Source organism: Agelaius phoeniceus, chromosome 15 (genome assembly GCF_051311805.1).
Source record: "Agelaius phoeniceus isolate bAgePho1 chromosome 15, bAgePho1.hap1, whole genome shotgun sequence".
In the NCBI taxonomy this organism is placed as follows: Eukaryota; Metazoa; Chordata; class Aves; order Passeriformes; family Icteridae; genus Agelaius; species Agelaius phoeniceus.
Window position 1 is genome coordinate 15469460 of NC_135279.1, and position 16221 is coordinate 15485680.

The window sequence follows — 16221 nt, forward strand, 5'->3', positions numbered from 1 at the left end:
CTCATGCTTGACTAAGCAGCAGGATTCTTCTCCAAGCTTTCCTGTGTCCCAGCAGCCAAGTGGTTACACAAAACTGAAGCGGGAGCCTTTCCAGTTCCTAACGCAGGAAAGAAAATTAAAAATAAATCATTTCCCACCAGCCATTCAGCTTCAACAAAAGCTGGGACACTTCCAGAGCCAGTCCCTGAAAGAGCTGCTGTGTGGTTTCCAACCCCTCACAAAATCAGGGCAAACTTTGCTGCTTCTCTGCCCGGCCTCTTTGGGACCAGTGCTTCCCTGCAGTGGATGCCAGCCCGGCTTCGCTGGCCCTGCTGCAAATCCAGCATCATCCCAAAGCACATGATGGGGTATTTCTGCTCTCCTTCCCTCCCAGCCAGCCCTGCCCTGTCTCCTCCTTGTCCAGGAGCTGTGCAGGACCTGGGGCAGAGTGGGGCTGGAGTAGGGAGTGAGTGGCTGCCCTGAATTGCTATCCTGTGGCACTGGGAACTCACAGTGATGAGCTGGTGCTGATAAATTCTGATAAATGAAGGTAATAGCTGTTGGCTTGCTGAGTCTGGCCTGCAAACCAGGGCAGCATGAGATGGGATCCTCAGTCCCCTCAGGGCCACAGGGATGGGATCCTCAGTCCCTTCAGCCTCTGTCCCATCTCTCCCACCAAGCCCCAGTTCTGGGAAGGAGAAAAGGCCATGATTAGCCATGGACCATGGATGCTTTGGCTTCCCTCAGCCTCTCCTAGAGCAATAATGTGCTCTTTCTAGCAAGAATCCATGTTCTTCTACTTATGGAGATCTTACAGAGCTGCTCTGCTCCAAATCATGGGGCTCCTGCTTAACAACTGTCTACAGCTAGCAGGGCCACATTATCTGATTTTTATTTATCTGTTTTCCTGACAGACCCTGTTTTGAATGCTACCCCTGGTTATGTTTGTGGGAGGCTGGGAACACTGGACATGCAAGGAGTGCCCACCCTATTCTCAGGACCTAGGGAAGAGCAGTCACTTGAGAGGGTGCCTGAGCCTGCAGAAAGGGCAAGACTTGTGAAAATCCACAGATGGGAACCCACATACCACTTTTCAACCCTTACCTGCTTCAGAGAGCACTTTGCAAAGCAGACACAGAATGAAACGAGGAGGGACTCGGGGAATGTCAGCCTGCAGCCTGAGGAAGCCAGGCTGTACAGCTTTGGGACAGTCACAGGAGCCCCAGAGGGACCTCTGAACACGCCCCTGTCCCTTGCCCCAGTGCTGCAGTGCATCCTCTCCCCACAGCCTGGTTCAAGCTGTGGCAGCTTCAGAGCCTGAGCTGCACTTTGGTGCTTTCCAGAGCAAACAGAACTGTGTTAAGTTTGGGTTTGGGCTTTGTCCAGAGCTGGTGACCTTTCAGCTGTCTGCTGGAGGCAAATGTGGACAGTTGCAACCAGCTGTTCCACCATCATTTTTTCTTCCAGGTTTTCCAAGTTGTGGAAAAGCTTGTCTGCTCCTCCCTTTGCTCTTCTGTCTTCTACCCTCTGCTCCTCCCTTTCCTCCTCTGTCTCCCATCCTGTCTGCTCCTCCCTTTGCTCTTCTGTCTTCTACCCTCTGCTCCTCCGTCTCCTACCCTCTGCTCCTCCCTTTGCTCCTCTGTCTTCCATTCTGTCTGCTCCTCCTTTTGCTCCTCTATCTTCCCTCCTGTCTGCTCCTCCCTTTGCTCTTCCACCTTCCCCACACAGGTGGGGAGGCAGCAGGTCACAGATGAGCTGTAGGGTGGGAGAGACCCTCTGCAGCTGACCCAGGATGAGCTGGGAGTGTGGCAGGAGTTGGCTGCATGACTCCAGTCCAAGGCATCACCATGAAGAGCTCTGATCAGAGCCACAGACTGTCACAATCCAATCTGGCAGTTCCTCTGGAGATTCTGGGAAGCTTCAGCCCCTCATAACCTGTGTGTGCTTCAAGTGATGCCACTACAAGCAAAAATCAAGCGGTTGGTGACTTGTTGGGAGTTTGTCATGGGTTGCTACACCCTCAGCTTGTCTGCAGGCTTTGGGTGCACACAGCAGCCCCCAAGCAGGTGTGTGCAATGGGAGACACACAAACCTCAAGGGTCAGGAGGCTGAAAGAGGCCTGGGTTTCTCCTCCTGGCTGTGCTCAGCTCCAGTTTTGTCACCCTGGAAGCTGATGGTCTTCCCAGCTCAGCAATAGTCTGTGCACACATCCTGCCAGGGTTTCCCTGGTGCCTCTTCTCCACCAGGAACACAGGCCAAGGAGGAACATGACTAAGGCTTTAACTGTTGATTCCTCAGCACTCCTTCCAGACCACAAACATTCCAGTGAGACTTCAGGGAGGGTGAAACAGTAGTGTAATGCTTAACAACTGTAGTAGTTTATATGTAATAAAAAAATTGTGGTGGTTTTTTTCTTTTAATATAAACAATGTAAGTTACTTAAAGTTAGGAGGGATGGCTGGGACACCACACATTAAGGTTTGTCAACATTTCTTACTCAGGCTCATCTCCTAACTGCTTTTAGTTTCCTGTTTTCTGGTTGCATACAGCTGTGCCAAGCTTGAACTGTTGGACTGGAATTCAGCTTGGGTGGTTCCTACTGGAGTTTTTGGATGGATGGCAGGGAGGTGGAGAATTTCAGCTCAAAGCCTTCTGGCTGTTTTTAAAAAATTTCAGTCAACCCTCCCACATTATTCATCTCATATTAAGAAAAAGACCAGCAAAGTTTTGCTGGAAAGATTCCTCCAAAGATTTGAACAGTGTTTTGGTGATGCATGTCCTTCATGTCTGTATTATACCTTCACTTTGAGAAAGTCAAAATTTGGCCCATGTTAGGTTTTCAGTATTTTTTGAGATCACAGTGTGGTTGTGCTCAGGAGAGTGTTGGTAGTTTTGCAAGTAAATTCCTGGAAGATGCTGCATTGGCTGGGCCCTGCTGTCAGTGCATGGGAACACCAAGTGCTGGGAATGATTTTCTCTCCTGGATTTGGTGGGAAAGAGATTTACAGCTTTTCCCTCTTAATTTGGGATGGCAGATGAACAGGCTGAGGAGGCTTGGCCCACATGTGTGAACCTGAGGACTGCCCCAGGGGCTTGTTTTGCCCTCAGCTCCTGCAGGTGGGATTCTGGGCTACAGGAGGCTGATGTACTGGTGACCCAGGAAGTCTAGGCCAGCCTTTCTCTTGTCAGGCTAGTGGAGAATGAAGCTGAAGGCCTGCAAGGGCAAGCCCAAGAGAGGCTATAAGCAGATCCCTCTGCAGGAACTCGACACAGACATCTGCTGCCAAGCTGCTCCGTGGGCTCTTTCCAGCCACTGGAAAGCAGGTGGCACATCTGGGCCCTGACCCACCCATCACCTCTAGCAGCACACAGGCAGTGCTGTCCTGTCTGTTTATCTCCATCAACTCTGTGCAAGTCTGGCCTGTGAGCTCAGGCAGCTGTCTGTAGGGGACTCACCATCTGTGGTGACCTGACATGCTCCCCCAGCCTGGGGTCACCTCAGGGGGACACATCACTGTCCATCCCTGCGTTGTGCAAAACACTCTGCTAGAGAAATGTTGCTACATCAATCACTTTGATAGCTTGGATTTGCTTGCATTTAGCTCAAAGACCTTTACCATGGCTCTTGTTTATTGGTGGGGCTGAGGAGGGGCTGTTGGGGGGGATCAATCCAAAACTCAGGTATCTCACTCCATGGATCTGATGGGTGAAATTGGACATTCTGTGGGCTCACATTGACGGATTTCTCCTTAAACCTGCAACCACAGAGTCCCTTTGCTCCACTTTAGCTGACTGGGGGGGGGCTTTGTAAGGAAAGATGTCAGAAGCCCTGTGTAAGGAATACTCTTGCACTGCCATGTCTGAAAACCTCAGAGAACCAGAGCACGCTGAGGAAAAAGCACTTGTGGTGCTCTGCCAAGGAGCCCTGGGATGGGTCTGGGGAAGAGCCTGATGAGGAGCAGCAGCAGGGAGGCAGGAAACCAGCAGGACTCTCCTCTCTGGCCTGGGTCTCACTGTCTGTGCTCCCTTGTTGCAGGCAGGGGCCGTGCAGGGATCGGGAGCGCCCGGCTGCGATAGGTGCGGCCATGCCGTGCACGCTGTGACAGCGAGGGATGCACACGGATGCACCTGGAGAAGAGGTAAAACCACCAGCTCTGCCTCCAGGAGGGACCTGCCCCACCTCAGGACCATGGCACATGCAGCCCTCAAGGAGTGTTTCACCCCAAAGCCACTCCATGCAGGGCTCTGAACTCCCCAGCCCATCACACGTCCCAGCTGTGGGGAGCAGGACATGGAGAGCGGGCCAGATCTGAGGTCCAGGATTGCCTGGACTCTGGGATGGGAGCAAAGTCAGGCAGGAACTGGGGTTCCCCTTGGGATCTGGCCTGCTCAGCAGCAGCTCAGCATGTACTATATGGTTCTGTCCTTACCCAGGCCACAGAGGGGTCCAAATCCCTCCTCTCCCTTACTCAGGTGCAGAGGAAGCAGCAGCAGGGAGGGGCTGCTGACATCTCCACAAGGTGAGAGGTGCTCTGTCAGAGCAGAGGCAGCTGCACTTCTGCACCCCTTGTTAACAAGAGCTGACCTGGCCAAGCAATTAGGGATTTTACTGCTAATGAAAGCTTCAGCTCAGCACGTGGGAGCTCTCAGAGTCTGCTGCTGAACCTGGGCACCCTCCTGGCTGCTCAAAGGTGATGGCTTACTGAGAGAGAACTTAAGGGAGGAAATTTGAATGATCTGCTTTTGAATGTGAGTTAGGAACTGAGTTAGGGGGAAAACCCCAGAGTCCTGTCTGCCTGCTGGCACTGATTAGCCAGGCTTCCTGTGCAGGTGAATCACAGTCACATCATCAAATGGTTTGGGTTGGAAGGGACCTCAGAGATTTTCCTCCCACCCCCTGCTCTGGGCAGGGACATCTTCCACTATCCCAGGCTGCTCCAAGCCCTGTCCAACCTGGCCTTGGACACTTCCAGGGATTCAAGGGCAGCCACAGCTGCTCTGGGCACCCTGTGCCAGGGCCTCACCACCCTCCCAGGGAAGAATTTTTTCCTAATCTCTAATGCAGCCCTGCCCTCTGTCAGTGTGAAGCTATTTGTCCTTGTCCTGTCACTTCATGCCCTTATCAAAGTCCCTCTCCAGCTCTCTTGGAGTCCCTTTAGGTTCTGGAATGAGCTCTAAGGTCTCCCTGGAGTTTTCTCTCCTCCAGGCTGAACAGACTTATGAAGACAGATAATATTTTAAAAATATCTGTGAAGACACATATTGCTTAAAACCAAAATCAGCTGTTACAATGGCTCAGCCTGGGTGCCATGCAGAATACTCCTGCTTCCAGAAGTGATCATTTCTGGTGACATTTGACTGCAGCTGTGGGAGGGTTATGATGGAGTAAAGCTTGCACAGCACTGTGGGGCTGAGGATGGTGCTTGTAAGACCTTGCAGACTTTGCATCAATTGATCTATTTGCCAATAAAGTGCCTTTTTGTCAAAAAACTACTTATATCAGTGCAAAACACTGTCCTTCCCTTGCCCTACAGAGAGAGAGCATCCCAGGGAATATTCAATCAGGACACTTTTGCCAGAGTTTTAGCTGGCAGCTTGTGACACCCTTCAGCAGTACTTGTGTGTGGGGAAAAGAGAAGTGGTGCTCTGGCAGGCAAGATACACTGCAGAAATGCTAGCTCAGCAGGGAGAATCACACAGGTTGGCACAGCACAGCTGCTTAGAACAGTTAGAAAATAATAAATCATTCTTATTGCCTGTTTCACCTATTTCTCCTCTTTCTGGAGGGCAGGGAATGCAAGGGAATAGCATCCCAGCAGCAAGTCTGGGAAATGCAGCCATGCCACGTTGCTGTCCCCAGCCCTGGGCACTAACCCTGGGGTAGTTACCACTGAGGAGGACAATGGAGAGGAGGATAATTGCTAGGGTCACCTCATAGGAGATTGTTTGAGCTACTGCCCGTAGTGCCCCAGTCAGGGCGTATTTTGAATTAGAAGCCCAGCCTGATCACAGGATGGAGTACACTGCCAAGCTCGACATGGCTAATAGGAAGAGTAGGCCTAGGTTAAGCCAGGGTGGGACACGTCCCCTGTTCTGAGGCTCTCTGGAGTTATGGCAGCAGCAGGAAAGGTGGGTGGCTCAGCACCTCAACAGAGGCTTTTCCTCTCTCGTCTCACTGCCCTGAGTAAAGAGCACTGGGCCTCCAAAAGCACCAAACACCAGAAAAATCCTTCCCTGCTTTTACACCGAGGATGTGAGGTGGGGTGGGGCCTTCAACCTGCCCTCCCATCCCCTCCCGATGCCCACGTTGCTGTCCCCAGCCCTGGGTGGGACACGTCCCCTCTTCTGAGGCCCTCTGGAGTTATGGCAGCAGCAGGAAAGGTGGCAGCCTGGGCTCCAATGCCTCAGCACCACAACAACTTTTCCTCTCCCATCTCACTGCCCTGAGTAAAGAGCACTGGGCCTCCAAACACCAGAACAGTCCTTTCCCTGCTTTTACACTGAGGATGTGAGGTGGGGTGGGGGCTTCACCCTGCCCTCCCATCCCCTCCCCATGCCCACGCTGTGCTTTCTTTTCCCTCGCAGGCAGCAGCGAGGCTGAGCTGAGCGCGGGGAGGGATCCCACGAGCGGACCATGAGCGAGAGCAGCCCCTTGCCATGGCGTGCCTCGGATGAGGGCGAGCCGCCTTCCCCGGGCCCACAGCCGTCCCCGCCGGCCTGCAGCGATGGGGACGAGCCGCCGAGCCAGCCAGCGGAGCCTGCCAGCGGCAGAGCCAGCCCCCGGCACGACGCTCAGCCCTCCCGGGCGGAGGGGGAGCAGCGGGACGAACATGTGGCAGCGGTGACAGAGGCGGGCGAGCGGCTCAGCGAGCAGGGACAAGGCGCTGCCAGCGAGGGCGGCCGTGCGGAGCGGGCAGGGCTGGCCAACGGCGTGGGGCGGGAGCACCGGGACACTGCCGGCCCCAGCAGCCCCGAGCTCGGGGACAGGGGCTCCCCCAGCCCCCAGAGAGCGAGCGGGGCCCTCAGCAAGCAGCGGTGGCACAGCGTGCTGGGATCCTCGGAAGCGCTGAGTGCCGACGAGGCGGAGGAGCAGTTCGGGTAAGGGCGGCTCGGTGCTGCTTCGTGTGTGTTGTTTTCGAGGCTCCTTGGTTCGAGTTACTCGGCTCCCTGTGTAACTCATCAGTTTAAGGAGCTGCAGCTGCTCTCATGGCTGACTTTCCACTCCTGCTTCTCTTTGGGCTTCTCTCACATTTTTTCCTTGTTTGTAACTTTTTACTCTTTTTTTTTTCCCTCTCTGGACTTCTCACACAGTTTTTTTTCCTGTTACAAATGCAGAAAGCTGTGATTAGAGCTCACAGAGCCACTGTAGTGAAGGGGAAGTTTTTGGGATCTTGAGAGGAGCTGGTTGTGCTCCCATTTGCAAGTGGCAGCACTTACGGCAGAGTTACCTGAGGCACCTTAAGGCAAGTGCAGCAGCCTGGGGATGCTGCAGAGCCAGGCTTGTCTGGGAGGCTGGTGTGCCCTGGAAGTCCCTGGCAGCATGGCCAGCCCTGGCAGTCCCTAGGCTCGCTGGTGGCAGCTGTGTATCTGAAAGTGGGCACGGCTCTGAGCTCTGCTCTCCACTGCACCTGTGGCAGGTGTTACCAGTGCCTGGGTGACAGGAACAGCAGTGTGAGACAAAAGGTACAAGTGTCATCCAATTCTCAAGTGCCTGTGACAAACCTGAACATGAGTCCCTGAGTCCTCTCTTCTGGCAGCCTGGCTCACAGGAGAACTCTCCAGGCTGGAGCACACTTACAGTGGTGTGCTGTCCACAGCTCATTTTATGCCTCTGCAGGTTTCTGGACCTCCATGGGATTCTGCAGGCTGGGGGCTTAGGGGGAAGGACAGGTCACTGGGATGAGGAGAGGTTCTTCCCATGCCATTCCTGCAGGAGGGTATGGATGCTTCCCTTTGCCACCAGAAATCAGCCAGGGCTCTGTGTTGTAGCCGCCAGGGGTTGATTCCTGCTGTGAATTTTACAGCCCTGCCTGTGCACCTACCCTGGGGCAGGAGAGATGCTGCAAGCAGGAGGGGCTGAAGCAGAGCAGCAGGGGTTGTCCCAGAGGAGTGTGGCCTTCTGAAGAGGAGCTGTGAAGGGACAGGGTGGCCTGGGGATCACCTCCTAGCTCTGGCCCCATGCAGGCTCCGTGCTGAGCTGTGTGTTCCCAGCACTGTCTGGAGTGTGGGCAGCAGAGCTGGGGAGCCACGCAGGGCGTGGGCTGACAGCAGGCATCCCTCCTGCTTTGTTTCTCTGCTGTTCAACAGGCTTCTCTAGAAAAGGCTGGTGGTTTGTTTCACTCGAGAGCCCCAGCAAGAAGCAGCAGCACTGCTCCAAAAAGCCCAGCTGAAGGTGTTGCAGAGGAAGTGTCCGTGCAGGCTGCTGCTGTCCAGAGAGCTCGGGGAGCCTGTCCCCAGGCATGTCCCAGGAGCCCCTGAGCTATGCAGTCAGGTCTTGGATAGCTGCAAGTCTCTCAGGTTTCAAGGGAATCATATTTGCCTGGTAGGTGGCTCCCTGGCAGAGGCTGCAAGTTCAAGAGGAAACTAAGGGTGGTCAGAGAATGCTGCTGCAATCACTGGAAGTGCAATTATTTTAAGGTACTAGGGCATGAATTGGTAGAAATGGCAGGCTGAGGATTTGGAGATGATGCAACCTGACTGGGGTCTGCATGCAGAGTCCATGATCTCGTGCTCTAAACATATTCACTTGGAGAGCAAATGAGTCTTTTGGGAGGCTGAATACACAAGGGACAAGTCACACGCTATATTCAAAGCAGAAGGGCAGCTGGAAAACTTCTGGGACACAGCTGAAGTCTGGGAAACTACTTAGAGCCTGCAGATTGGGTTAGCTGACTGCACTGGAGCTCATCAGTGCTTTGACCACCTATCTTTAGGGTAAATGGCAGGAATGTGTGGCTGGGGACAGTGGACTGTCCACTGTCCTGGGTCAGTGTGGGTCAGGAAGAGCTGAGAGAGTGACCAAGGCACCAGGACCTTGCTGTCATCCTGCATCACCTCTGAGTTCCCCGATTTTTTCCTTTACTCCCCTTTGAGGAATTGCTGTAATGACCCATTCTGGATATAGGAGAACCTGGTCTGATGTTTTTCTAATGAGTGGTCAACTGTTTGTTTCTGATGAGAAATCATTTGTCATCATCTGCACGTTGCTGCTTGTATGATGCATCTTCTCCCTGAATTTTAAAGTACTTTACAAAAAGGTGTTGAGTCTTGCTCTTCCCACTGGAATGGAGAATTAAAGGGGGAAGTCATCCAAGGTCATCACTCCATGGTAGAGGCTGGAGAAGAACCCATTATTGTCCTCCTGAAGGTAGGTTAGTTCCTGCATCTATGCAGGAAATGGTTGGCTAAAAAAAAAAACAGGCAAACAGAGCCAAAGATTGAGTGTTTGTGTTGCAGTTTGCATTAACTGAATCCCTTTTCCCCCTTTCTGGTTTATCCCATGGCATCTATTGTTTGTCAAAGCCCCATTTTCCTTTCATTGTGGCTGTGTTGCCTAGAGGTCTTTCACCTCCTCAGAAGCCCCCAGCATTGGCCCTGCTGATCTCAGGGAGGTCACAGCTCTACACTCCAACTGCAAGATCCACCAGGGAATGATGCTCTCTATTTTCAGCCCCATGAACTTATGGAAAAAGAACAAAATTTTTAACAGAGAAATTCCCACCTTTTGCTCGTAGACACCCTCAGCACCTGCAATTTTGGGAGTGCAGCTTTTTCCCACACATTTCCTCCCATGGCAACATATAGCTGTCAAAAAATTCACATTCCATCAAAGAAAGTTTCAGAAAAACTTTGCAGAAAGACTGCAGTGCAGAGGCAAGAAAGTCCTGGTTTCCATCATGTCCTTCTCTGGTGGGATCCACACTCCACCAGCACAGCAAACTTGAGATGGCAAGTTGAACATGAGTCCCTGCAAGCTGGGAGGGACAACCATGTCCTGGGGGGCATCAGGCCCAGCATGGCCAGCTGGGCATGGAAGGAGATTGTCCCACTCTGCTCTGGGCTGAGGTGGCCTCATCTCGAGCCCTGGGGCAGTTTTGGGCACCACAAGAAAGATCTAAAGCTGTTGGGGAGTGTCCAAAGGAGGGACACGAGGGAGGTGAAGGGCCATCAGGGGACAAGTATAGGGCTGGAATATACAAGGCCTGTGGTGTGAGCAGTTAATAGAAATGATTCTGTACAGTGTATTGACAGAGCAGGGCTGTCTTCCCTGGGATTATGGCAATGTGGGACCTGCTAAGTGATAACCAGGAGGTTATTCTGGCATTGGATCCAGTAGCAGGTGTCATATGCAAAAGTCTCCACTTCAGAGGTCTGGCTTTTTACTAGGACGTGACCAAATTAAGGGCTGGCTGGGCCTCTGGGATTGTTCATCACAAAACTGGTTTTTTTTCAGCTCTAGAACCTTGTAACAAAATTGGGAATCAGGCAGGTTATACCACAGAAAGATCCCAAGGGCCATTATCACAGCAGCCATTTCTGCCTCATCTCTTGCCTGCCAGCTCCAAATAGAACGGGGCAAGAATTGCCTTGACAGTATTTTCTACATTTCTCCTTTTGCTCCAGGTTTGCTTCTGGAGATGCCAAACTGAGCTGCAGTGATGATGACAGGGAGCATTTCCAATTCAAAGACATCAGGGATGGCTTCAGCTCGACCTTTGAGAAGATTGTTGAGTCTGACCTTATGAAGGGCACCTACTACAGCAGCCTGGACTCTCTGGACGTGCTGTCCCTGACGGATGAGACAGACAGCTGTGTCAGTTTTGAGGCACCCCTCACCCCCCTGATCCAGCAAAGGGCCAAGGAGAGCCCTGAGCTCCTGGAGCAGAAACTGGCAGCCCAGCAGAGAGAAGCCCTTCACCACATGGCCGCTGATAAGCAGGAGCAGGGGGCAGCCAAGCCAGCAGAGGGGGATTTTGGGAGCCCTCTCAGACACTCAATTACCAGCAGCAGGTCAGAGAATGTGCTCAGCAGGCTGTCCTTGAAGAGTATCCCAAATGGGTTCCACGTGGAAGGCTCTGAGGAAGATGCCACCAAGATCATTAACTCCATCAGGTAAGGAAGGGAGTTTCTTGGACAGTGGCTCCTTTTCTTATGAGATCCCAGTCCAGGAGCAGGGCTCAGTGGGCATGATTGAGTTGGAACTGCTCTTTCACCCCTTGTGCTTCCTCTAATGTGCTGTTGTGGCAGAAAGGCCAAACACCAGCAGGAGAACTTCCACCTGCACAGCCCTTGGCAGGCTGGGGACAGTCAGGTGCCCTCCCAAATGCCTCTGAAGTGCAGGGAAACCTCAAGGTTTCACTTAGGACAGGGTATCCCTACAGAAGCCTCCCCAAAGGTTCTTCTGCAGGTAATGAGAAGATCAGCAGAGACTTCATCCTCTGGACCAGCTCAGACCCAACCATCACCCCTGGGAGGCAGCAGCTGATCTGTAGGGCACTTCCCTGCATGAGGAAGCCAGTTGATGAGTAACCAGGTCAGGGGAGAGCTGGAGTGAGGTTGTATGTCCAGCTATCAGGCCAGCAGTGAGTCACACTTCTTGAAAATGCTTGAATTGGTGCTGTAAGTGGCTTTGGGCAGGCAGATTAAGGGCTGTATGCCCACCTACATGGTGCCAGCAGGTGTTGTCTGTGGGCACAGCTGGCCACGAGGCCAGCAGGCAACTGTAGGGGAGCAGCTCACCAGTAAGAGCCAGTCTGGTGCCAGTCTCATTGACATGATTTGTACAAGTGCAGTTTCCCATCCTCAGCAAATAACCTGAACTGAAAAGCATAGCATCTATCCCCAAGATTTCCATGATGTCCATGGCTTGGAAAGTGCTTGGGATCCCCAGTGGGGAGAGAGGAGGCTTAAAAGGTGTTGAGGCTGCTTATTTGCTACACCCTCATTTCTGAGGGGGAAGCTGCCTGTAGTAAACCCCATAGATTTAGGAAAAGCACCATGGAGGATATGAACAATAGGAATGCTGAAACAGCAAAAGAAAATTCCTGTTTCCCTGTCCTCCGCCCTTAACCTATCTCTGTAACCCTATAAGGCAATGTCATGTTAACCCCTTACCATTGGTCAAGCTTGGATCCTTTCCAACCCTATAAAAGAAGCATACTGTACCCCATTAGTTGAGAAAGAAGAAGAGCAGAGACCCTTCACGGACCTCCCCAAATAAAGCCATCTCCGTGGAACAGCCTGCACCTTGTCCTTCTCCTCTCTCTCTGTCTGCTGCAGCCTCCAGCCCAGGGCACCACTACCTAGCAAGCAAAGCTGAAATCCTAAGAGCTTGCAATCACTATAGAGCTGATAATCACCATGCTAGCTAGATGGTAGCCCTGAGGCCTTGGCATGAGCGAGCGAGCTGCGGGCACCCGGTCCCTACCCAGGGACTGAGCTCCTGAGCCCTATTGCTCTGCTTTATGATAACACCAATGAGGCTTTATTAGCCGCCCTCTCTCCGACCTTTTCTACCAATTTGGAATTACACTGCACTATTTTATTTGAGCTGAAATGAAGGAGGGCTTGTCCAATGTCCAGTTCACAGCCATATTGCTGGTTTTACGTTTGTTGTTTTTTTGTGAGAGCAAGAAGAAATCGAAAGGTGGAAAGGTGGTGTTTTCTGTGCCTTTCACGGAGTCACGCCGCGGCTCCTTGAACATTTCTTGTCTCTGCACAGCGATGCCAGCCTGAAGGACACCCTGTCAGACTCAGACTCAGACATGGGCAGCACGGAGCAGCTGGACCAGGGCAGCACGGACACGCTGGCCAACGGCTGCAGGGCGGACAGCGAGGCTGCCAAGAGGTTGGCCAAGCGCCTCTACAACCTCGAGGGCTTCAAGCGCTGCGACGTGGCCCGGCAGCTCGGCAAGAAGTACGTGGGGTCAGCCCTGCCAGGGTGACAGGCTGGGCATGGGGAGCACTGCTCATGCTGGGAGGGCAGGAAAAGGCAGCAAGGGCCAAGTCTGGGTGCTGGATGGAGTTGGGGCTGCTGGAGATTGTAGGAGTGCTGGGGGTAGGATGGTCAGGATGGATGGAGATGAGAGATCCCTGAAGCCAGGTTGTGGAACTTGGGGTTTATTGCAAAGGGCCATGCTGAGAGCTGCCAGCCACAGCTCAGAGCAGGCACAAGAGAAGTAAAGAGAATGGTACAGAGAGAGAAGGCAAGAGCATGGTAAAGAGGATGAGAGAGAGGATGAGAGGATAAGAGAGCGATGTTCCTGTTACAATACAATAAATCTTCTGTGCTGAATATTCTAATTCTCACTAACCAATCTAGTACAATATACAAATCCTATATATACAGCCTATAAGAATCAATACATTACCACACTGTGTTACATTTTAAACCCTAAAAATTCCTCTTTGGGCCCCTTCTGCCAAGCTAGTGGGGTCTGCTCTGACCCTTGGAGCTGCCTGCAAGCAGAGGGTGTTGTTTCATCAAAAGGGATTGCCTTCAGCCAGCCATACCATTGTTTTCCAGTAGTTCAGTAACTAAGGGATCTCAAAGCTTGCTTTCATTTCAATCTCGTTTATAGTTTCCATATTCTCAAAATCTTTTGCCAGGCAATCATATTTATAAAGCTTTCCTGTTTCATCTTCCCCAACAGATCTTCCCATTTGAAGCTGGGAGCTCAATGTCCTTAAAATAGGAATGCTACAAGCTGTCTGTAGTATTGGGCAGTAAATGTCACAAGCTGCTGCCCACCAGAACCAAGAGCTTCCTTGGGGAAGAGCCCAGCACGATTAAAACAATCCCCAGGCTGAAGGGTTTGGGTGCCAGACCTGCCCATGCACTGGGCTCCCTCCACTCCCCAGGTTTTTCACATCTGCACCCCAAAATGTCCTTGCTGCAGAGCCTTCCAAGCCAGTGTGTACGAGGGTAGGAAGGGTTGGCTGGAGAGCCAGGGACACACAGGGAGGTCCAGGATCTTCAGCTGGTAGATCTGCCTGGGTAAGGCAGAAGGGAAATCAAAAAATATTCAAAAGTGGGAGGGGTACAGAGATTTCTAAGAGACAGAGTAACAGTAACGAGTGTAGCAGTAACAGATTATTTTAGGATGCCAGTGGGTGTGAAGGCACCAATCCCCATCATCCTTTGCCTGGATCAGATATAACCTGTGTTGCTGGGATTTTTTTTTCTTTTGTCCTTGGAGTGTCTCCCCCTTGCCCAGATCAGCAGAACACACCTGTCCCTCAGCAAATACCCACACTTTCAGTCCAAGGCTTGTGTGTGATTCCCAGCTTAGTAGCTTAGTGCTGGGACAGAAGGAGCCCAGGAATTGTCTCCTAGAGACTGGCTCTGTGCATCACCTGGCAAATCCCCATTCTCCTCTTTTGCTGAGGCTCTTGCAGCAGGTGCATTGCTGGTTGCTCTTGCCTCAGGTGTGTAACATCCTTCTCCTTTCTTTCAAATTTGCCATGACAGCTCACTGAGGGGGGAACTTTCAAGCCCTGGGTTTCTGAGTCTGTCCCTTTGCTATTTCCTGCAGTCCTCACTCACACCTGCAGCCCTCCCACCTCGGGGGAGGCTGTTTGGTGACCCACATCTGGGGATTCACACTGCCTTTGAAACAAAAGTTTTGTTTTGATCAGCTGGGTTTTGACATCTGAACCATTTCCTGACATGAGACCTAAATAGAGCTGCAGACTCTTGGTGGATTGGCAGAGCAGAAAAGGAAATAGGGTGAAGATAGGTATTTATAGGTATTAATATAGGTATTAAGTCAGTCTTGCTCACTTACAACAATGTAAGACCAACTTATAATGCTGGGAACAGACTAAGTTTAAGTGGTGCTTTCAGACCAGCTCTATGTAGGAGGGCTGTACAAAAAGTGAAATCTCATTTTATCACTTCTTTTTTCTTTGTGATAATTGGCAATTTTCTAAAAAAAAAAAAAAGATAAAGTAAACCAAAGCCAAAACTATTCATCATTGTCAAACAGGCAGAAAAGGCTTTACAAACAAGGAAATGCAGGTTGGATATCTCCCCACAGTTTGTTTCCATCTGCCTCAGTTCTGTGAAATTAACCTAAAACCCTGAAATTCCCATTGGCAGATGTTTGGGAGACTGAACTCTCCATGGAAGTTCCATCAGTGCCCACAGGACATCTTGTGCTGGGTGGAGACTGAACTGTCCCAGGCTGTGAAGGTGGCACTTCCTTGGAGGGTTTCACACAATTGTGCTCACCAAATCCCTGTGGCAGCAGCCCAGGCCAGCTCCAGCAATGCTCAGGGATCTGGGGACTGCCAGGGTCCCAGCCTTGGGCAGCACAACAAGGTTTTGTTTCACCCCCCAGAGATGAGATTTTACTCACACAGGTTCTTATGGCACTGAAGTGCCCCAGGTGATGCCAAAAGGAGCTCTGCTCCTCAGGGCAGTGGGATTCAGGTAAAACATCACAAGTTTTCCATGTCCAGACACATGGGAATGGACTGGGAGAAAGGCCAGGGCTCCTGTGTCCCCCTGGGGTGGCTTGTGACCCGGTCAGAACTCTTGGTGCCTCCCAAAGCAGGCAGAGGGATGGAGCATCAGACTGGGCTGTAAGCTGAGAGGTCTGTGGAGGCTGAAAGGGCAGCAGCCAGAGGATGCCAGGCATGTCCCCACAGGAAATGCCTTGCAGGGCCACCAGCCAGAGCATGGCAGGAATGTCCCCATGGGAAATGCCTTGCTCTCCTTGTAGGAATGTCTCTGTCATGGTGGAAGTGTCACCCATTCCTGCAGGAAGGGCTGGCACTGGCACAGAGACAGAGGAGGGTGATTCCTGAGTGAGGAAACCAGAGCAAACACAGAAGTCCATCTCAGGGAGGGACAGGGTCATGCCCTGGCCCCTGTTGTTATCCCATGGCCTGGGACATGTTAACTGCCTCTGGGGCTCAGGGAGAAGAGTCCCATCTATGTCACTGGGTCCCTGGAAATGCAGGAGTTTGTTGTTTGCAGGGGTCTGGCTGCCTTCTGATGTCTTGTGACACTGTCCAGCCCCCTTGGCAGAGCCAGCAGCCCTGCCTGCAGCTCCTGGAGCTCTTCTGCTGCAGTGTCCAGCAGCACCCACCTGCCCCAGGAGCAGGGGCTGTGCTGGGAGGGTGGGATGGGAGCCCCTGTGGGTGAGAGCAGGGACATTGCAGTGGGAGGGGGGACACAGCCAGCACTGGGAGAGAACCAGGTGTTGGAGGAGCTCAGGATATCCCCATGGTTCCTCT

At 52.2% G+C, this 16221-nt stretch overlaps 1 protein-coding gene across 3 annotated transcripts in view; it reads left to right on the forward strand.

Moving 5' to 3' along the window:
• PSD2 (pleckstrin and Sec7 domain containing 2) overlaps positions 1–16221 on the forward strand; it is an 80501-nt gene that overhangs the window by 36879 nt on the left and 27401 nt on the right. For 2 of the 3 annotated variants that reach the window (XM_077186500.1, XM_054642722.2), the window contains exons 2-5: positions 4016–4118; positions 6565–7077; positions 10603–11091; positions 12701–12895. In XM_077186500.1, coding sequence (XP_077042615.1) covers positions 6614–7077; positions 10603–11091; positions 12701–12895 — 1148 coding nt within the window. In that variant the 5' untranslated portion in view covers positions 4016–4118; positions 6565–6613. The remainder of the gene's footprint in view (positions 1–4015; positions 4119–6564; positions 7078–10602; positions 11092–12700; positions 12896–16221) is intronic. The other variant, XM_077186501.1, reaches the window with a different exon arrangement.